The sequence below is a fragment of the Mustela nigripes genome, chromosome 13 (genome assembly GCF_022355385.1).
Source record: "Mustela nigripes isolate SB6536 chromosome 13, MUSNIG.SB6536, whole genome shotgun sequence".
Lineage (NCBI taxonomy): Eukaryota > Metazoa > Chordata > Mammalia > Carnivora > Mustelidae > Mustela > Mustela nigripes.
In genome coordinates, this window is record NC_081569.1 from 63,031,863 (window position 1) to 63,055,362 (window position 23,500).

At 33.5% G+C, this 23,500-nt stretch overlaps 1 protein-coding gene across 2 annotated transcripts in view; it reads left to right on the plus strand.

Moving 5' to 3' along the window:
- The window catches only part of CTDSPL2 (CTD small phosphatase like 2), an 83,334-nt gene extending 61,413 nt beyond the window's left edge, over nt 1-21,921 (plus strand). For both annotated transcript variants that reach the window (XM_059372718.1, XM_059372717.1), the window contains exons 8-13: nt 606-692; nt 10,926-10,988; nt 11,092-11,171; nt 14,174-14,300; nt 16,213-16,308; nt 16,916-21,921. In XM_059372718.1, the coding sequence (XP_059228701.1) occupies nt 606-692; nt 10,926-10,988; nt 11,092-11,171; nt 14,174-14,300; nt 16,213-16,308; nt 16,916-16,981 (519 nt within the window). In that variant the 3' untranslated portion in view covers nt 16,982-21,921. The remainder of the gene's footprint in view (nt 1-605; nt 693-10,925; nt 10,989-11,091; nt 11,172-14,173; nt 14,301-16,212; nt 16,309-16,915) is intronic.
- Nucleotides 21,922-23,500: the final 1,579 nt, after the last annotated feature.

Below are 23,500 nucleotides of genomic sequence, written 5' to 3' on the forward strand. Positions count from 1 at the left end.
TATTCAACAGATACTGAGGCATCCATTTTATAATATAAAAATCTTTATAAAAGGTTAAAGGATAAGGAGCTATGTGAATAGAATATATGTACTTTTAAATATAATTAGATTCTAAACTTCCATTGGCTAATTGTTAAATAAAAGGAGTATATATTTATTTTACTTAACAGAAAGTTGGCAGCTGCAGAATTCAGAACACTGGTTCTCAAACTTGAGCATGCATCGGGATCACCTCAAGGGCTTATTAAGTAAAGATTGCTGAGCTCCTCTTTATCCCCCTCTGAGTTTTTGAATTATCACAAGTGGAGCTGGAAGATTTGCATTTATAACTAGTTAGAATATTGCATTTCTAACTAGTTATTTATTTGCATTTCATTGCAGATGATGCTGATACTACTTGCTGGTCCAGGGACCATACCTGAGAACTGGCTTAGAAAATTCTATCCCAAATTGCTATGCCACACATAGGAATGTATGATAAATAGAAATTCCACATATGAATGAGTACTTTCATAAATGTGTTTGGTGGTCATGGGTACATGAAATTATCATTTGAAATTTCTTTAAATATCTTGGTTCACTTGGTATGTGCTTTTTATTTTAAGGATGAAACACTAGTACACTGTAGTCTAAATGAGCTAGAAGATGCAGCACTTACTTTTCCAGTCCTTTTCCAAGATGTCATTTATCAGGTAATTAAAAACAATTTATAAATTGATTTGGCCTGTTAGACAATGTTCTGAACCAAGAAATCTTTTGTAATTTTGTGTGTGTAAAGTTCAGTGTGTTTTTTCCTAATTGATTTCATCAATATATTACTGATTTATTAACACAGAGTAGCATCATGCCAAATAATTACATAAGACATTAAAGTTACCCAAAAATGTCAACTTTTTAAACCAGTGATCTCTGCTCATTTCATAATCTGTTTGCCAGCAGGTGGAGGCAGGAGCACTGACAATTATAGATCCCCAAGAAGAACTTTCCAGGTTAACACCTGGTGTTTTGTTTTTTGTGTGTGGTTTTTTTTCCCCCCCAAAAAATCCAGTTAGTATAAAAATTTATTCCTTGTTGGTCATTTTTATTTCCTTTTGTAGTGATATCATTTGTAGATTGCAGTTTGGTATATCTACTTTATATTAATCCTAGAATTCCAGGACATTCTTCCAGTTACTGCTTTAAAAAATCTGGGTAAAATCATTTCTACCTCATCTGTGTTGGTGGATAGGTAACCATGCAAAATGCAAATATTATTTACATTTCACTGAATTATGTGTGTTGGCCATAGTTTTTTCTTTACGTTTGAGATTTTCCTGTCATAAAATTTCAATTTATTTATATGACTACACTTTGAAAATTGCAAAGTGCGTTTCTGTGGTGGTGGTGGTGGTTACTTAATTAAAGCATTACCTTTATACACACCAGTTGTTGAAGGGTTGGGAAAGGGTCAAAAAGTTTGTTCTTTGTCAAGAGGAAGCCAACCCAAGGATTAAATAAAGCTGCAGAACATTTACTGTGTGGATGATGGAAAGGAGCTCATGGTTGTTTGTGCTCTTAATAGGCAGTTAGAATATGGGTGTAGTTTTCTTGGCACATGATAGTTCCTGTCTGTTTGGAATCAAAAAATTTCAGAGTTAAATAGAAGTTTGTGGTTCGGGATCTGCTTTACCTACTTTATCTTATAATGTCATAAGAGAATTTATTTTAGCAATTATTGTTAGTTCTGGTTTAACCTAGATAGGCATTTCAGGCATGCTAATATTTGAGCACTATATTCATTTCCCTTCTGTGGAAGCTTGTTTTAGTTCTGGCTTTTGATTACAGAATGAGCAAAATATACATTAAAATAAAGGATTTTAAGATTTTTGTATTTCTTTTTAACTAGATATTATTTGGCTTAATGTAATCTTTTTTCTTAATAAGACATTTTCTGCCAAATGGGTTGTTCTTGTTTAGTCCACATCTAGGACAGGAGTCTTGTGGCAAATATAAATAGTTCAGTAATACCTCAGTTCTCTCTTTTTAGCTTGATAACTTCGTTTTTTGTTCAGGCTCTGAATTTGGAAAGGAAAGTTGTTATTTGAAACATATTAAATAATTATTTTTGGATGACTTCTTAAGCTTTCAGATTTGAAATTTGCTTCTTGCAGACAATTTTGGTTTGTTTATATCATTTTTAGTAGTGAAGTAAGAAACTTGGAAAGTAGATGAGTTTGATTCTTCCCTGTTATAACATTTCTTTTTATTGTGACCATACAGTTGAATTTTTTCTTGCTGCTTCCACCATTTCTGCCTTCTCTCTCTTTTTTTTTTAATAAAGTTCTTATGATTTCTATGTTGATCAGGATAGTTGTCTTATTTTGAAGAAAAGTCTTCTAGCAGTACATAAACTAATACTTATAAACACCATCCATGTACTGCATCTACCTCTGGAATTCAAAGAACTCTTTTTCTTACATATTCTGAATTACACTTTCTGAAACTGAAAAATAAATATTCTAGCCTAAATTAGGAGCAGTGAGCAGGAAGTTTGAATCTTATAAGTTACAGAGATGATTGCATTTTATTATGATGATTTATTAGCTATTCAATTGTGTACAGAGTTTAGTCTCCCTTCAGTAAATTTTTGAGGATGTCCATAGTTACTATTCGGTATAATCCCTTGGATTTCTGGTTTTGGCATAGCCATTCTGTCTGCTTTTTTAAAAAATAACTGAAGAAATCTTGGGTTAGGGTTCCCCTAGTTTTCAGACCAGCAAGCTCCCTTTAAACAGGGAATGATGTCTTTTAAACTTTCAGTGGTGTTGTCTCCATCTACTGGCAAAGAAGAAATATACACAAGGGTCTGAGATGATCTAAGAGATTTTGGAGAAACCACATTATTAGGTAAGATGTAACTTACATATTTAACCACTGCAATATAATGTGGCCCACTTAAAGGTAGAAACCTGTAAAATACTGTATATACTCTTAAAAAATAATTTATTGAGATGAATTCACAACATAAAATAAACCATTTTTAAGTGAACAGTTCCATGGCATTTATCTATATACTCTTGAATATATCAGTTCCATAGCATTTACATAGCATAGTATATACTCTTAAAAATAAACTGGTAATGTTAAGGTAGGATCAAATTCTTCATCTGAATCAGCACCAAGTAAAGTATCCTCTTGGGACTTATTTTACTTTGGGTTTCTTTTTATGGTAAGTTTGTTATGGTTGGCCTATATCTAATTTTAATTCTACTTGTTTTTCTTTCTTTCAAAACAACTTAAGTGTAATTTTTTTTCATTTACTTAAGTGTAAATTGTTTTACGTATGCTTTAATAATCATCTATGTTAGGGGTTGGCAAACTTTTTCCTGAAAAGGGACAGTTCTTAGTATTTTAGGTTCTGCAGTCTCTGTTCTAAATACTTTTTCTGCCATTGTAGCATGAAACTAGTCATAGACAGTAAGTACATAATCAGATAAGCGTGGCGTGTCCCAGTAAAACTTCATTTTCAAAAGGAAGTGACGGTTTGTATTTGGCCCACAAGCCATAGTTTGGTGACCCTTGGTCTAATAATTATGAGAGTATATACAGTAAATTTACATACTCAAATTCTAAGTGGGAGTAAGTAATCAAATGTTCATCAGAATTCTTAATAATGTATAGAGAAATTAAAAACTATAATCTGGTTGTGGGCTTTCTTAGTTTTTTTCCAGATGAAAGTTTAAGGAAAATTTAAGGTGATCCCTACTCATATTTAAAGATTGCCTGCCTTAATGGTATATACTCTCTTTAATTGATAAGTAGGACTCAACTTACTTAATCCAGTTCTCAGAATTTTTGAGCAGGTCGATTATTCAAGCCTCAATTTACTACATTAAGTGTATTTGAACTACATTTCTCTGGGGGATAACAAATCCTAAAAGATAAAACTCAGAATTTGATATATGTTACTGCTGACACTATATGGATAGACAGATTGTGGTTTGTGTAGATGGAGGGAATAAGTCATTCGAAAGAACTGAGTTTTTAAAGTGAGGATATGGCACTCATAAAGCAAAAGTATATGGATTTTTGTTTGAATGGGTCTTTTTCCCCCCTTTAAATTGGTTGTTTTTCCCTAAATTATTTTACAGAAGTTAGTTATTGGGAAAATGTATTATTCATAGAATGGTGCAAATGCATTTGATATCTGGAAAAACAAGTGCATGATCATTTCCAGTGCACATATTTAATCTTTATATTTAGCTTATATTGACACATTGTCAGGAAATCCATCTCGTGGTGTTACTCAGTTAAGAGGTCTCCACTGTATTTAGTTTCTGTTCCTGCAGATCCACCAATTCAAGACTCTAGGTCATCTCACTCCCTCTTCCATCCAGAAGATGACTTCTATCCACAAGCAGGACTGAATCAAAAGACAGATTTTTCACTTAGCTCTTGAGCTGAACCACCTCCTCAATGACCTTCCTCTATCTCCATCAAGAACTGGAGCTCAGTTTTTTGAAGATGTAATAGAGCTACTCAGCCCAAACGTGGCTAATTGAAGACAAAAAGAAGATGCCTCATATGTTTCACCACAGTACAGCCAAACGTAACTGTGCTGTCCAACTCCTCATTCTGTAAAGTATGGCAGGGGCATCTGATTTTTGACTCTGTTCACCAATAAGACTTTAGCCAGTCAGTGGCTTTCTGAAGATCAGTAAAATCATCAAACTTTGGGTCAGCTGTCCAGAAATCAGATTGTGGTAAGCACTCAAGGAGAGATAGGTTCCGTAGGGAGCTACTTGCTAAAGGGTACTTTGTTTTATTAGTAGAGGTTGCTTGTATGGGAAAAGTTGGGGGGAGAGGTGGGTGGGAAATCTATGTTTAGCGAAGCTCCACCTCTTCCCCATTACTGTAGTTTGTTTTCTGGCAACCTTATAGCATAGAGTAATTTTCACAAGATCTCAAATATTTTGTACTACAGAACAAGAGGAATAGAGGATCAGTGGCTTCTTTCTCCTCTTTATAGTCTTTCGTAGAAAAGTCAGCATTATTTTTGCTTCATGAAGAAAAAGCAATCATGTAAATGAAGAATTTTGTAGTAAATATCTAATCAAGTTTTTCCTTCTCTCAGGCTCTGACTTAAATTGATATTAACCAAGAGGCATTTTATTTTGAACTTCACAAAGCATAATTTTTGTTGTACAAAAGTAGTATGTATAATTGTGCCCTAAATAAAACATTTGGGGCCGTGGACACTTAGTTTGGAGGATTAAAATGACAATATTATGATAATTAGTTGCAGGTTAATATTAAAAAGTAATTTTAAAGAAACTTTCCTTATTAGTAAGTATAGTTAGTCATTGGTACTAATTTTTTCATTGTAATTATTCATTACTGATTTTTAAGGTTAAAAAGAGAGCTGAAACCTACAGTTATCAATTTCTCAAAGATGATAAAATGTATTTTATGAGGAATTCTTTGTATTCTTTGTAAATGTATCTTAAAATTAGAGGCAGTTTATTTTAAAAATGCATGGAAAATTCTTATTCAACAGCTGAAAACGTTCTGCTAACGGGAGAGGAGAACAGTTGATTGCTAAGCATATTAAATTGTTTAGACAGTTTAGAATTTGTTTTTAAAGGCAGCATTTTTGTTTTACTAAAATGACCTTTTTTTGCTTTTAAAATGATTAAATTTCATGTAAATATAAACACAGCAATAGTTTATATATATATACACATACAAATAAACAGTGTATATATATGTGTATATATATATACACATAAAAAATATATATGTATGTATGTAATGGCCAGTTTTTACTTGAAAATTTTGCTTCATTGGAAGTTTATCTGTATGAATACCATAAGCTTCACTTTATCCCATGTAGACTTTATAGGAAAATCCCTTTTCTGATTTATTCCTATTTCGTATAATGTTTTGAACAATCTTTTAGTTAGGGGTTTTGTTTTTACTATTTTTTATTTTGATGTTTTAGTATTTACCTATTCATTTCCGGATTGATCTGCCTACAAATACTTTCCCCAGCAATCTACTTCTTGTTGGAACTGTGTTAAGCAAAGGATGACTATAATGTCACTCAGTGGGTTATGAATTTGAGGTCTCCGCAGGGCCTGCCTGAGCAACCCTCTTTACAGAAGGTTTTATCTCTAGGCTCTAGTATTGATGCTAAGAAAATGTTCACTAAGTTAAATAGTTAAGCTTGATACTGATGCAATACACGATTTAAAAGTATAGGTTGCTGCTGTACAGCTTTCTCTTTTGAGTTGAGGTTATCCAGTTCTGCCCCATAGAATCATACTCATTCCAGCTATTCTCCTTGTGACTGATTACTTTTAAATAATAGGGTGGATAGTAATAATAGTTGTTGGCAGTCTCAGTGTGCCAGGCACTCTTCTAGGTACTTTACATGTATTAGCTTATTTAACCCTCACAACAACCCTATGAGGTAGGTACTGTTACTTTACCCACTTTAAGAGACTGAGGTGTATAGAAGGGTTAACAACTTGGCAGAGTCAACTTTTACACCTATGGTGTCTACTAATGTTTAGATTTTTCAGTTACTTGTAGCATCTCATTCTTCACATTCCCCAGCTTTATTGGTTTTCTACTGCTTTAAAGTCTTACTGCTGATTATAAAAATAGTATTTACCAATCATCTTTTTATTTAAAGGTGCCATACTCTTACGTAGGTGAGCCCCACTGAATTAACTCTTTTGTTTTGTTTTGTGTTAAACCTATACCAGTATAGAGCTTGGGGTCATGAGTTTGAGTCCCATGTTCAGCATGAAATTAAAACAATTTCAAAAACTTTATCAGTATAGCAATAAATTCAAAGGATATCGTGGAAAAATTTTTAATAAGATATTTCCTTTTAAATATGGTAAGGTTGTATTATCTTTCCTTACAGCCATTTAGAAATATTTTTCCTTGGGCATCTGGGTGGCTCAGTCAGTTAAGTGTCTGCTTAAGCTTCCAACTCTTGGTTTTGGCTGGGGTCATGATCTCAGGGTCTGGGATCCAGCCCCACACCAGGCTTTGTGCTCCGTGCAGAGTCTGCTTGAGATTCTGTCCCTCTCTTTCTTCCCCTTCCCCTGCTTGAGCTCTCTCTCTAAAATAAAGTAAACCTTTTTTTTTTTTAAAGACATATTTTTCCTTAAAAGATTTACATGTAAGAATTTTTTTTTCTTCACTTGCCTACAAAGGCATGGCTGCTTTGGGTGTTTTCTTCTTCTCCCTCTTCTCTTCTTCTTCTTTTTTTTGGTCATGCTGTTAAAGTTATCTATGAAATTAGATAAGGTTTGGGACGCTTGGGTGGCTCAGTTGGTTAAGCAGCTGCCTTTGGCTCAGGTCATGATCCCAGCGTGCTGGGATCAAGTCCCACATCGGGCTCCTTGCTCCGCAGGGAGCCTGCTTCTCCTTCTGACTCTGCCTGCCACTCTGTCTGCCTGTGCTCTCTCTCTCTCTGACCAAAAAAAAAAAAAAAAAAAAAAAAAATTAGATAAGGTTTGGTAAACTAATAGAAATTACTCAGTTTATATAGATTGACATCACATACTTAGTCATGAATACGACTGTCATAAAATACTTGTAATCAGTTTATAATTAGATTGTTATTTTGGTGACCGCTTTTATTATATCTGGTTTTGTTTACCATTTATGGCCTGGCTAGAGTATGTATATACACAATTATAGGATGTTCTCACTGTCTTAATACCAAAGTAAGTACAGGTTGTCAGGTATTATTCATATGAAGGAATGTTGATGTACTGTTAATGTAATGTTTTATTATATATATTCATTACTTTTCTATATAAAATTTAAATTTTAGTAAAATCAATCCATAACAGATTATATACAAGATTAGGTCCTTTATCACTATTTTGCAGGTATTATTCTAGTAGATTTTATTTTTAATGTTTTGTATTTTGAACATATTCATAAATCCATATCTTTGCATAGTAGTGAGTCCTATTCGAGATGTATCTTTGGGTACAGTATTTTTATATCATTGTTTCTTTGTAGCATTCTGCATTATTTTTAAACTTTTGGCTTTTTCATGTTGTTCAATGGTGGGAAGATTAAAAGTTTGTAAAGAGTTACAAGTTTGAAGAAGGATGGTTAGTGAAATACTAAATAGAGAAAGAATGTGGAAAATAGGAAGTAGGCAGCTCAGGACAGGAATCTTTATGATGAGAAAGTTAGGAGAAGATAAATGTAGTTAAGAATATCTGTGGAATAGATTTGGAAGCTTTCTGTAATGCCTCTGTGCATTTGTGTATTTCTGTATCTCTGTGACCTCACAGGATAAGTAATTGTCTCTTTGTATTATACATATCTTAAATTGTTTTCTGTTTCCTACTAGATAGTACTTAGTGTTTGACTTTTATATCTTTTTTGCTTTAATATATCCATCCAAATGACTTAGATTCTGCTGGCCTTGTGTCTCAATTTCTGTTTTTCTTTCTGAGATTTTGCCTTTGCAGCACAAAGCATAACTTCCACCCCTGCTCAGATAATGTTGTATCTTTCTATATTCTTCTTTTCCACTAACCACCTTAGTTTTGTGTATACATTTTAATACTGAAATACCTTCCTGTTCAAATGGTGAATCTGTTTTGAGGATAGGAACTTCTATAGCTAACAATTAATTCTATTCTCATGTAAGGAAACAGTCTAGCAATATATTCCCCATCTTTAGGGCCACATCTTCTCCTATAAACAAGTACATTTTGAGAGTGATGTCAAATTTTAAGATGTATTTTTATATTAAGAATGGTCAAAGTAGTATAGTATATAGTAGCATACATTCTATGTATAATGAAATAATAGTTTTGACTTAATCTGGAAGTCATGTGTAAGAAATTAAAAATGTCACCTTTGTATGGTGCTCTACTTCCTCTGCTTGGATAATATCATTTACATAGAAATATTCCTCTAAAATAAAATGGAAGTATGTTAGGGTTCAGAGGAAACAAATCCCAAATTACAGAGACCTTACTTAGTTTATAGTATGGAGCAAGTGATAACAGAGATTCTGAGAACAAAAATGCAAAAATAAAGTATTTTGGTAATTAGGACTAATGGTTCATAGTTTATCATCCTTGAGGTCATTGGAAAAAAGTATTGACTAAATTGATTTTTTTTCCTTAATCATCACAAATCTATTTTTGAAAAGACACATAGTTAATAAAAAATGTTATTTCCAGTTAAGACAGTAATATATCTGAAATCTGTCAGTTACCTGGGTTGGCCACAAAGAATACCAAATGTTTTTAGGATGAAAAATGTTAAAATTAATTAGAAGAGCAGCTTTAGTTAAATTTCTTGTGCCTCATCCTAAATGATAGTGATTGGATACCAAGGATTTGGTTGTTTTTATTTGCTCTAGGGGTAGGGGTATATGGCTTTACTTTGTTTTGATTAGTCAAGAGATTGAAATAAAATGCCTAATAGGGATTCAAAGCAAGTATACTTTATCATTCTAGCCTAGAGGTAGGAGTAGTGATATTCTTAGCATATTAATAATTGTTCAGAATTTGTCTTCTACAAATGATTAGTTTTTGAGGAAACTCAGTAGTTGTCCTTATGTAGTCATATAGGCTTGCTTCTCTTTCTCTGTTTTGTCTATATTGCTTAACTTTGGGTAATTCTATTTCATTTACTCAACAGTTTTTGTTTCTGTTTTAAATCAAGTATTTACTGTATATTTGACATTGTCTTCTGCCCAGAGGGCCCTGGATATAAAGATTGGTAGTACAGTGGTCACTACTTCCTAGAATCCTTTGCTTGATTTCCCTGTTCTTCCTCAAAACATTCCCAAAACGAAATTTTTATTATTTTTGTATGGATGTCTATTAATGACAATTAAATTTCATGAAGCCTAGATTTTGAATTTGTAGTTACTAGTGGGTATGCACCAGTGAATCTGGTGCATACATCTTCTATAAATATTTGTTATTCATGGTGTTTGAAGTTAATAATCACTGTGGAGTATAAAGTATAAAATTGTCTTTATAAAATTTTGTCACAAAATTAATATAATTTAAAATCTTCTCTAAATCCATTTTAGTGGTTGCTCTTGGCTTATAATTCTGTTCTTTTTGAATTCTGGAGTGTATTACAAGAGCTACATTAAATGTAGGCAAGAAACAGACAAACATAAATAAGAAAGGGCAGTTCTTTGGACGAGATCGGGCGCGTTCAGGGTGGTCTGGCCATAGACAGTTCTTTGGGTACTATAGTTTTTCCTGATATTGCCAGTAAGTTTTGATAACTGGTATTAGACTGTTATATTTTCAGTCTCAAGTAGCCTGGTAGTGCTAATTTAGATGCCACATCTAAATCAGTAAATGTAGAAAAAGACTGAATTCTGAAAAATTCCAGTTATTTAAACCCACCAATCCAGACTTCTCTTTCTTGAACATTATTTATCTTTATAGAGATTGAAAATAAAGGTATTCTTAGCAGATGATTGTTATGAAGAAATTCTGAATATAGAGGAAGGTCATTGAGACAGGTCAGCTAGAGGTGGACACAGCCTGCCTAATAATTGGATGGATGCTACCTGGCTGGAAGATGGAGCTGATTGGCGGATCAAAATCTCAAAGGGAAACCTTCAGTTTTTAGTTTGAATGTTTACTAAAATAATATTTCACAAAGTTCTATTACATTATATGGCGCCATTTAAATATTAAAAAGTAATATCACAATGACTGTTATTTCCCTACCAAAAGATTGTTTTAAGTGATTTTTGGTTTATGAAATATATTTGAGTGGTACTTAGTGAACTTTTCTATTACTTTAAAATATGAACTTCTTAATTATAATATATTCAGAGTTAGAACACAACATCTCTTATAAATAAGTTGTTTCTACTCTGTATGTTTATTTACTAAAGTGTGTCTTTGTTATTTCTTCAGGTTTACGTGAGATTAAGACCATTCTTCAGGGAATTCCTGGAACGAATGTCTCAGATGTATGAGGTAAACATGCTTAAGCTAATTACATAATATTTTTATTTTATTCAATACAGTACCCATATTTAGATCATGTATAATGATTACTTCTTTTCCCCTGAATTTGTAGATCATTCTTTTTACTGCTTCTAAGAAGGTGTATGCAGACAAGTTACTGAACATACTAGACCCTAAAAAGCAACTGGTCAGGTAAATTTAATTAAGAAATAGTGGAAATGTCTGTCACACTGATCTATGAAATTACTTTGATTCTATTTAATTTTGATGGCCATTTTCAGTTGGCTGTATATATAGAGATTGGTTGTGTTGAATGGTGAAATGAATTTTTTTAAGCCCCAAACTCTTTAAGAGTTCCAAATGATATAACTCCAGACAGACTTTCTTTAAAGGATACAAAGATCAAATGTATATATTCATTCACAGTCCATCTGTATCCTCACTTTTTTTGGGACTGGGGGGAGATTGGGGGTATGTGGAATTTTTCACTGTGTGCATGATATTTTCACTTCCTTATGTCTCTGAGATAATGCATGTTATGTCCCCTGTTTAATGGCATAGAGAAATAAAGGTTAATTTTAACAGAAAGGATAAATTAAACTCTTTTGCTTTTTTCAAGAGCAAATTTGTCCTCCATGGAAAGAAAACATTACATGACTCTAATTGGAAATTGCAGTTGGTTTAGTCACTCAAGTTATCCTGATCTGGACTCAGTTCCTTGTGTGTGTCCTGAGCCAGCAGATGCAGTGTGTTCCTGGTTAGGTGGGAGTGCCTTGGGTAATTTTAAAACAGTTTGAAAATTAGTTCCATTGTTTGTTTCAACTGAAGTGAGATATTAAGACTGTTAGCAGTCTTGCTGGATTCTTTAAGATGCCAGAGTTAATCTTTTTTTTTTTTTTTTGGACTAAGAGCTATAAGAGATGCCAGAAAAGGCTCATGAAAACTTTAATACCTGGGAGTTCATTTTCTTGAATACTCTCTTCCATATTTTTTTAGTGGAAAATCCTAATTTCTACTGTTAATGGTACCTTTGATATTGAGTGGTTGCAGCTATGCGAAAAGCCATTTTCTGATGTCTATACTTAGATTTTCTTTCTTGTAAATAGAACTGTGATTTTTTTAATCTAAAGGATCAGAATTTGCCCTTGTCACTTTCCATTTTATCTTCCATATAAGCAAGCATCAGATCAGAAATGAAAATGATGTTTTCTATTTATGAAAGTATAATACATGCTCATTTTACCTAACTTTAACAAAAGTACACAAATGATTTTGCTTTGATGACTTCATTCATTCTGAAAATTTCTATTCAGCACCTCCAGTGTTCCATGCAACAGTGGTGAGCAATACCAGCCTTTCCCTCTTAGAGATTTCAGTTTTAACTGGGGGGCAAGTCATAGTCATGGAACTATGATGTTACAAATTAATGCCCCTCTTTTAAACTAGTTCTATAAAACTTAAATATTTGGGAGTTTAAATTTGTTTTATGTAGTTGTATTTGAATAATTTAAAACAGGAAGAACTTTTTGAATAGTAGATTGAATTCATTAGAATGCTAAAGGGAATTATGTTGAAGACAAGGGAGACTCAGAAATTCGATGATGTCTGAATCTCATGTGTCCAAATGCAAATCTGATGACTGGCAAAAGTAGTTCCTTTGTAAAACTGCAAATACCTGCTACTGACTGACTGTCAGACTCCTGAATAACTGGAGGAGTTTTATTGTAATTTAATTGAAGTAATCATTAGTATCCACATACATATAGTCATTTGTCTCCTGTCTTGGGTGAGTTTGCTGTTATTGGGGAAGAAACATTAGTAGTAACTTGCATTATGTGCTGCACTGGCTTCTCCAGTATCCTCATATGTAACATAAATGTTCATACAAATAAAAATGGAATCTTACAGGCCCAACCAGGAATGAAAATTCTTTTGTCTGGTCTTAACCTTTTCAAAGTAGGATGGTCTTTAAACCATACAGAGGTAGATCATGGTTTAGTTAAAAGTGTTCTTTATAAAAAGGGAGGAAGAGAACTATTTTTAATACGTTTTGTCTGGTTAGAAAACTGTCATCACCACTGGCACTGGTGTTTTTAAGGTTGAGTTTTGTTCTCAGAGCTATGGCAAGTTTTGTTGGTAGAAAATGCCCCTTTCTTGAAATTCCGTAATTAAAAATAAGAGGTATGAGTAGACCCTAGCTGCTGAAAATTGTTTAGTGGGATTAAGACACAAGGAAGCCAAATTTACCAAATTATTAACGTATACATTTCAAGGTGATCTGTATTATTAGTAATATTTGGAGACTAACATTTTGAGTGCTAAATGAGATGATATAATTTTGACAGTTTTATAAGTATTATTATACAGCCTTTCATAGCTTTTTAAAATGATAACAGCATTTTTCAGTTAAGTATCATTGGTAAAACATTAGTTTACATTTGTAATACTTAAATCTGAATTCATCATTTCATTCAATCCTTGTTTTTTCAAATGATCATCTACACACTCAACTAAATTAAAAGAAAGATGGGTGTTTGGGAAAAGTTGAAATGATGGAATGTTTTGGCCTCCACACCTTTTCTCAAAAACTATAAGGGAAACTAAAAACATTTTTTAAAATGCCAACACAGAAACATTCCTTCTTATATTTTCTATTCTGGCATGTACAGGGATAGGGAGGCTGTGTGGTCTTCTGGTTAGAGCAAAGGACTGGGAGCCAGGAGGATCCTGGGTTCCAATGCGGGGCTAACCACTGACTTACTGTGTGACCTTGGGCAAGTCACTTGACCTCCTTGTGCCTCAGTCAACCATCTGGAAAATTGGTTAAAAAGCAGGACCTCGCTGACAACCAGATGCTGCATCTGAACTGAGCTTTCCTGGGTAAATAAATTACAAAAACAATTTACAGAGTTTTTAATCCCTCTTTATAATTTAATATAACATTTTGGGATAAGCCGAAGTTCTTAAAGGCATGGTAATAATTGGTTGTAAGGTTTCAATAATTGCTAACATTTTTAAAAAGTAAAACTGTAGCCCAAAGCTTAGGCTCACATTTATATTTGAATTTCCTTTGTGAGAGAAAATAATAAGGCTTAAAGTATAAAGCCTATGGTATGTGTATGTATGTTTCAGTATATGTTGTAATTTTTAGAGATTTTTTTTCTTAGTTAATTTGTTTTTATTTTTATGTTTAGGCATCGGCTTTTCCGTGAACATTGTGTTTGTGTACAAGGAAACTATATAAAGGACTTAAATATCCTTGGAAGAGATCTTTCAAAGACTATAATAATTGACAACTCACCACAAGCCTTTGCATATCAGGTAGGAAGGGAGGGTTGCTAAACAAATTCAGAAAAAATATATATGTGTGAGAACAAATGCTGCCAAACAGAATATGATAGGAGAACAGAATTTTGACTGGTGAAATTTCTGTGTTTAGTATTATCTTTCAGAATTAGAAATGCCAAATTGTTATGTTCCATGTGAGAGATTTTCTTTTAAGATTTTATTTATTTGACAGAGAGAGATCACAAGTAGGCAGAGAGGCAAGCAGAAGAGAAGGGGAGGGAAGCAGGCTCCCCACTGAGCAGAAAGCTAGATGCGGGCTCCATCCCAGGACCCTGAGATCATGACCTGAGCCGAAGGCAGAGGCTTAACTTACACATAGCCACCCAGGTGCCCTGAAAATTTTCTTTCAATTAAGTACAACACAGATAAAAATCTGGGTAGTAGGCCTAAATAAGAAGGGACTATAAAATATATATCAGGGCCTCTGGCTGGCTCAGTGGATTAAGCCTCTGCCTTCAGCTGAGGTCATGATCTCGGGGTCCTGGGATCGAGCCTGCATCAGGAAATCTCTGCTCAGCAGGGAGCCTGCTTCCCCCTCCTTCTCTGCCTGCCTCTCTGCCTACTTGTGATCGCTCTCTGTCAAATAAAAAAATAAAATCCTAATATATATATATATCAGTTAATAGTATTCTTAGCAGTTGTTAAGTAATTGTAAACATGTTTGAGAATTAAAAATACCTCAGTCATGTTCTGATATGTTTGCTTTGATATTCTGAAATAATTTCTTAGACTATTTTGTCAATATGTTTATATGCTGTGTCAGTGTTTCTTTGAAATATAACTTGGGGGAGTGCCTAGATGGCTTAGTTGGTTAAGCATCTGCCTTCTGGTCAGGTCATGATCTCAGGGTCCTGGGATAAAGCCCTGCGTTGCGCTCCCTGCTCTTCCTGGAGCCTGCTTCTCCCGCTCCCTCAGCCTGCTGCTCCACCTGCTTGTGTTCTCTCTGTGTCAAACAAATAAAGTCTTAAAAAAAAAAAAAGAAGACCTTTTAAAGAAATAAAACTTGAACTAGAACTGAGGCATCCTTGCAAAATGTTTTACATTATGAATATGTTCATGTGATAGTTTGAGATTTCCTTCACAATAAATCTGGACAGAATAGGGATGGTGGAAATTGGGTTGGGATGTTGATAGAACGAGTAAAAAAGTAAAAAGATGAAAAGCGAGAAAAGGGAAAAACTGCATATGGTATTGAAATATGTTCAAAATAGGTCACTGCTCACATTTTGAAATATGTTTTTTAAGAATTTCTTAATGGTTCCTGGATAAAATCATTTCAGTTGTCCTCCATCTTAAACACAGATTTCTGCATAAATGTTAAAGACAACCTAGAGATTATTTACTATGAAACAAATATGGTTTGCATTCTTGTTTCTAGACTCCTCTTCAGTGAAATACCATTGTATCTGTTTGCTACATTAATGCTGTTTCAGATTATCCTGCTATTTGTTGGAATAAAATGAATGTGATATAATCCATGTGTAAAAATATAGGCTTTCTGGTAGCATTCTTTTTACATTGGCTGTACTCCTTCATTCACAGTACCTTGCACTGACTAATAGTAGCTATTTCTTGAATCAGTGAAGTAATACTTTTAGTTATGTTAATGCAAAACTTGTTTCAATGGATCTTTCTTGTATAGTTTCATATATACTAGGAAGACATTACGTGGAAAAACCAGTTGGGCTTTGATGTATTCCCTAACATCTGGTCTCTTGCACTGTTGAGTTGTTGGAATATGACAGGCATAAACTTTGATGGCATTCCTTTTCAGAGGAACTTATTATATACATGCGTTTCTTAAGTATCTGTTATTTCTCTTTCAGGCTTTTACAAAGTAGGCAAAATGTAAAAAGAGGATTTAATTATTTATTTATCGTTATAGCTATCTAATGGAATCCCTATAGAAAGCTGGTTTATGGATAAAAATGACAATGAGCTCCTAAAATTGATTCCATTTCTGGAGAAGCTTGTAGAACTGGTAAGTATATCTTAAGTTTCTTTTGTTGCCTCAACTCTACTGAAACAAACCTTTTTAACACTTTATATTGACATTTTAAGTCAGCTTGGTATGAAATTAGGGCAAAGTTGAAAAGGATTACAAGCATTTTCTAACCTTTTAAATTATATTAAAATCATGCTCATCAATATTTAAAAATTTGTAGATTGGGTGTTTTTATTTCACTGGGCTTCTTGCAAGTCACAACTAGTAATATCAAATTGATTTCACTTTGCTTTTATAGTTCAGGTCTAGAATTCATGCTTATGCTACTGAAACTTTATTCTGGCTTTACTTTTTTCCTAATATATCAAGTAGAGTTCAGTGGCTTAACACTTCTGTCTTTTGGTTTTGCCCTTTAGTGCATAATTGTTCTTTACAGAATTAAAACCTGAATGACAGGTTTGGTTTTTTTAGTCTAAATTTAATTCTTAAGTTAACTGCTTCTTCATAGTAGCTTTATATTGGCCAAACAAAATAATGTAAGTTGTAAAATAAACTGTGTATTTCCTCTGCAAAGGAAGAATGTTATGAGAATCATATTTTTGAAATTTACGTGGCTTTTAAAAATGTCTTTTTCTCCACACAGAATGAAGATGTTCGACCTCACATCAGAGACAGATTTCGCTTGCATGATTTGCTGCCCCCAGATTAAGTACAAAGACTTGTCAAATCACTGAAGGGGGAGAGAATGCAGGACCCTTTTGGACTAAGACAAAAACATTGCCATTACTGTTGAAATTTTGCATTTTTGTACCCCGTCTTGCTTTTCTTATCTTTGGTGCCCAATAATAATCAAGGGTTACAGAAAGAGACTTTATCTCAGATTGAATACATACAGTAGGTAGGCTAAAACAGAAGAGTCTTTAGAACTAGTGCAACTCCAGTGAAATTTTTTTATGTACAGGACATCTGCAGTTTATAAAGAATTCTGTTTCTGCCACCAGCAGTTTGACCTGTAGTCACACAGGATTTTATGATAATAACAGAGATGAAAATGGACTTTTATTTTCTCTCTGTTTGGTGCTCTAAGTGGGTTTGTAGCCACTTTTCTGTTACTTTAAGATTCTCATTTCAACAGGAATGGCCAGTAAAAGTTGTTTTATTTTTCCTGTTAAGGTTTATAACCTTTTTACATTTTTGACCTGTATTAGATTAGATTTTCATTATGCATTCCTTTTAGTTAAGGCGCTTCATAGTTTTCTGGAAATAGTCAATTTTTAGTTTTTTATTATACATTTGAATGGCCGTTTTCCTGCTTTGTCTGCCTGCATATTGTATATTTGTTTAAAAATATTCTCTACTTTTAGTCCATGTAAGTTTCATTTAGAAAGACATGCATTTATATTTTGTTTCTGTAATATTCTACTGTAGGTGAAATCTTTTAAAAAAAAATCAAAGGACTGGGTAGATAAGAATATATGAATGACTAATATTCAAAAGATTTAAACCATTGTGATGGCATGTGTTCCCAAATGGTAATATCTTGCAGTGGCACACAGATTTAATGGATAAAGGTATACCTCAGACTTCACTGTGCTCACCAATCTTTGAGGAGAATGAGTTTGGTCACCTGTTGGGCTTGATTTGGTTACTGCTGCCTTTGGTTTTCTCCAGGAATGAAGTATTCAGCACAGTGACTCAGTATTTTTAGTTATTTTGCATGGGCTGGTAGTACCTCTGTTATGCTCTTGGTTACAATCAATTTAAAACTCTGTGTAACAGTCTTGGTACCTTACAGTAGCTATGCATAATCCTGTGGCACAGTAAACTCCCAAGCCACCAATGCAGTTAATATGCTCTCATAGTGGTTTTCTATGCTATATGAAAATAGTCGTCAAGCCTTGGTTCTCTAATGCAGCTACCACAAGAGGTTGATATTTTTATAGTGGCGTGTAATCTCCTTTTCGGGAGGCTTTTTATGGAAGGTAGAATTTGTAAAAGTTAGTATGCTTTGCCTCTCGACTGCATTAACATGCCACAGGCTCAGACTGTTTTTGTGTAAAGGATGTCAAAGAACGGCACTTTTTCTAAAGAGAAGTTTGATATTTTGTATGCTTGTTAAGAAAGTACAGTATTGGAAATTAAAGGTGGACAACTGATAATTGAGGAGTATGTCACTTAATTTTTTATGTATATTACCTGTTTACTTGTACAACTTATTGTACAAATTACATGCAGCTTCATTTTCAAATGAATCCTTAAAATAAGGAAATCTTTTTAGGAAAACATTTAATTTTTGTATTTTTGATTTTAAAGGCATGAGTTATGTCAATTTTCAGTGTATTAATGAAGATTTTAACTTTTCATCAGGTTGAGTGTTTTCTTACTATATTATCTGTTGTGTATGTAGTTAGCATATTGTGTCACTGAACTGTTTAAAAAACCTAGCATGTAGAGCAAGCCTGTTTTGTGGAAAATCCTTATTCATTAAAAAAATAATCATGGCAGATATTCTGCAAAAAAAAAAAAAAAGCAAAGCATTTGCAATTCAGAATACTGGTTTTTTTTTTTTTTATTTGTTTGTTTGTTTTGGTTGTTTTTGTTTTAATTTAAAGAAAGGTATTTTGCTTGCAGGAAAAAATACTCCAGATTCATTTTAATGAGAATCTTTGAAATGTATTTATCTTTAGGGCATCTGGGCATCTTTATGCTGTTTGTCTTCTGTCTTTCTTGAAATAAAATGTACATACGTTACCTTTACATATGCTCTTGCTCAAAATTGTGAACCTAGTTACATTTCTCCTTGCTCCCCTTTAAATGCTCAAACAGTAAAACCCAAAACCTGTACAAGTTCTAAGCTTTCAGCATGCATTACAATTGCTGAAAGCTTTTCTGATTAAGTAAACACAGTCTCAAAGGGCTTTCCCATAACTGAAAGGGAAATGTAAGCACCTGTAATGTTATGCCTATGGGCACTTTAAAATAAACACCAACTTTTAATCATCTTTTATTAATGGTAAAGGTGTTTTTAGTCCCATGCTGGGAGAGTTCTTTAAGTCAACTGACAAAGGAATCTAGCGTAACAAGATTCTGTAAAGAAATAAAGAGAAATTATATGGCCTGAGAGAATTTCTTGAGACCAATTTATTTTTCTTCATTATTCGATTTCAGTCATTTTAAATTTGTTGTTAATAAAAAATTTAAAATAATTTATGAAGAGACAGTTATCCAGTTTCCTTTCACTTGAATGTTTTACCTTCTCATTACCCCTTTTCTTTAGCTTTTGGTAAATGTTATCTTAAACACTTCCATTTAGTTAAGTGGAGGTGTCTATTTTGTGAATTGAGATGTGCCCAACTGCTTCAATTCATGCAGGAAACATTAACTCTTTAAAAACTGACCGTAGGAAATGCAGGAGAGACAGATACCTGATAAGACACAGCAAAAGTGACCTATATACACATTACATATCTGAAGTACATACTACAATTGTGATATTTCCAGTGATAAATGTCTGGCTTTTAAGACATTCTTTTAAATATTTGTATTATTGTTAGGATGTTTAAATCAGTTGTGTTTTTTAATTCTGTGTAATATATGTAGCCCTAATCAGATTTATATCACCATATTTCTCTGAGTCTTAAAAGAGTTGATAACGATTTGAAACCATAATTGTTTTATATTAGCTAGTATGTATATTTATTTACCCAATGGCTTTATCTTGTTTCCCAAAATTCGGGGGTGGGGGATTGTTGAAAGCATTGTAACTTCTATAAATGGCTATTTTCTTGTACCTGTCAGTGAAATGGATGTGTACATTTTTTTTTTTTTACATTTCTCTGGTTTTTCTGGTTTGTTTGGTTGTTATTGTTGGTTATTTCTGTTTTGTTTTTGTTTTAGTGTTAAACATAGAATGGTTTAAAAAAGTTATCTTTGGCCAATGACTTTTTCAGCCAGATAGTACTTTCATTCAGCCTTCTAAAGAAGTTCGTTTTAATTGTTTTGTCCAGTCAACTTGCCTGAAAAACATAGAGACTTCATCTCATCAATGAAGAAAGCATTTCATTATTCCTACAGATCTTTACAGCGAGCACAGAATTCTTCATAAGGACCAGATCTCTTCCACATCTTGTGTCAATCACATAAAGCTGAAATGTAAAGGACACTGAAGCCTTCATTTAATTGTACTAACATGATGGTGTTATATACCACATCCTTAGATAGTTAAGGTTTTCTGAACTGACTTCTCTTTGTCTTCCTAGGTATTTATTTGTTACCTCTTTTAATCTTGTGTATCTAAATTAACTTAGTTAATAGTTACCCACTGAATAACTATGCCAAGCAACTAGGAAAGAATGTTTATTTTATTTCCCCTTATAGGGGAAGAGTGGACTGGGAACAAAAATGTATGGGCCAAAAGGCCTTAGGTTGTCATTCATTCACTTTCTTATTCCTCTCATGAGCTATATTTGAGTATAGTATTTTTTCAGTGCTCATATGCTTGATTGTGTCATTACTTTTACTATCTTCTGAAAGTGAAAGCCTGCTAGGAACCTGTATAAAACACATTTTAAAATTTCAGATTAAGAACCACAAAACTCAGTATCTTGTATTTAAATGCCACTTAAATTATTATTGGAATCCAAGTCTCACTCACTAGGATACATTTTTATAAAATGTTTCTCTGTATCTTGAATTGAAATTACTTGCCCAGAGGCAAGAGTTCTGGGGATATATGTTTTGAGAAATTTTTAAAAAGGGGTAAGAGAGCAGCAAGTTTACAGTTAGTTACTTTTTGGTTTTGTTATTAGTATTTTAAAATATGTCAGTGGTTCCCAAACCTCACCATTAGAATTACTCTGAAGAGCTTATGAAATACAGATTCCTGAGGCCTAGGCCCTACAGAATTGTCTCAGTGGATCTAGAGTGGGGCCTGAGAGTTCTGTGGTTTTTTTTGTTTTTTTTTGTTTTTGTTTTTTTGTTTTTTTAAAGCTCTCCAAGTGATTCTAATAGCCAGCTTTGGGAAATCACTGTTTTAAGTAATGTGGCAGTGGTTTGAGAATAGGCAACTAAATAAAGGTTTACCGGATGTCTCTGTGGTAGTTTTTTGTTGGTTTGTTTTGTTTTGTTTTGTTTTAAACTGGGATCAGATTTCACAACTTACTCAAGATACATGGAGGAATAATAAAGAAGATTCAGGCTACTGCTCATTATCATTCTTGTCTCATACTTTTTTTAAGAGTTTGAATTTCTAGCACTTGGAATAGTTGATCATATATATAGCTGGAGGACATCCCTGAATGAGACCATTATATATATTAACTGTAAGATATTTCACTATTTTTTTATTTTATAAATCTTTGTAGAAATAAGCAATGAAATACTATCATCTTTTGAAATGGGATTTTTCAAGGTAGTGTCCTTTTGGCATTAAGGTAGGGGGGAGTTAATATTCTCTCTGCCTTTTTCCATGTGAATCAATATAAAAGTCATGGATATTTAAAAAAAAAATCTCAGTTTAATTTCTACATATTTACTATGCAGTATAGCCGTGAACAAGTAATGTAGACTTAGTTTTCTCATCTTCAAATGCCCTGATCACCCTACCTCACAGGGTTGTTGTGGGGATAAATAAAACTTTTATGGAAACACTTTTCTTTGATGATATTTTATCAGCCATTAGAAACAATAACAGCTTATATTGGTATAGTGCTTTTTTTGGTTAGTTACATGATTTTTTCACATTACTTTCCTCTCTGATATCTTCAGGACATACAGGTAAGGTACACAGAGTAGGTTACAGACACAAGGAGTCAATTTCTGGAACTACTGTTTGAGGAAGTAGAATAAAATCTGAATAAAGGGGCGAATTTTGAGAAGCAGATATGATAGCAAATAACCAGATCATGGTGAGCCCAAGATGAGGCAAAATAACATGAACCACATAGTTACAAAACAGTACTCTGGTTCCACCCCAATCTCTCTGGTGAGACTTTTTTCCATCTTTACTGAGTAAAATTGACATTGTATAAGTTTAAGGTGTACAGTGTGATGACTTGATACATTGTGAAATGTTTACCACAGTAAGGTTAGTGGACACATCCTTTACCTGATTACCATTTTTATTAGGGTGAGATGAGAACATTTAAAGTCTAGTCTGATAGCAACGTTCAAGTACACACTTACTGCACTGTTAGCTATAGTCAGTGTGCTGTTAACGAGATCCCCAAAACTAGATCCTCCTACAACTGGATGTCTATCCTTTGACCAGCATGTCTTCATTTTCCTCACCCCCTGGCTGTGATGGAATATTTAATAACTATTTTCCCTATGCTGTAATGGAGTTTAATGCACATACATGTTTGAGAATCACTGCAGTACCCCTACTGTCTTTAGAAAGAAATGACTGGACTTAAGGTGAATAGTTGACTTGGGAGTTTGGTTAGTAAAAGGATCATTCAGAGAGAGTCTGATTCCAAGTCCACAAATGCTGGTTAACTTACCAGACAAAGTTTTCTGAGCCTTGTTTTCTGTGCAAAAGGTGCACCAAGATCTACCTTTCAGAATTACAAAGATGAAACATGTCAACACGTTATAAACCGTGAGGCAATATACAAATAACTACAACAGTGAAAATGCTAAAGCAGCTAGTTCTCTTGAGGATATGCAGGAGATAATATGCAGTGTCTGGGGAGATGTCTGAAACTAGAAGGGGCAGGAAAGGGCAGTGGAAAATCACAGTATTGTAATACCACATGTCCTTGCTCTTTTGAGGAAAACATGGGCAGTAGGGTACACTCAAATGAAGACAGGAAGTAATAATGGAGAGGTCACCTGTGTTAACGTATTTGATGAAAATATGCTGTGTGTTATGGAAAAAGTGGGTGATGAAAAAATGGTACTGAATGGTTTGAGAGATCTGGTTCAGTAGTCGGGGTAGTGGGGTTGATAGAAATGATTTGCCAAGTTAGAAGTTTCTTAATGGAATAACCAAATGAACTAGATAGAGCTTTTAGTAGCTACCACATAATGACCTTTAATGTTATGTTTGATAGATGGCAATATTTGTTGAAAGTAACTATAAGCAGCCTTCCTAATGACAGTAAAAGTCATTTTAAAACATCATCTTATGTGTTAGCCACTATTCCAGGCTCTATGAATGGTGGAAAGAAGCAAACCTGACACTGCCCTTAAGCTTACAGTCTAGTATGGAGAACTGACAATAATGTTT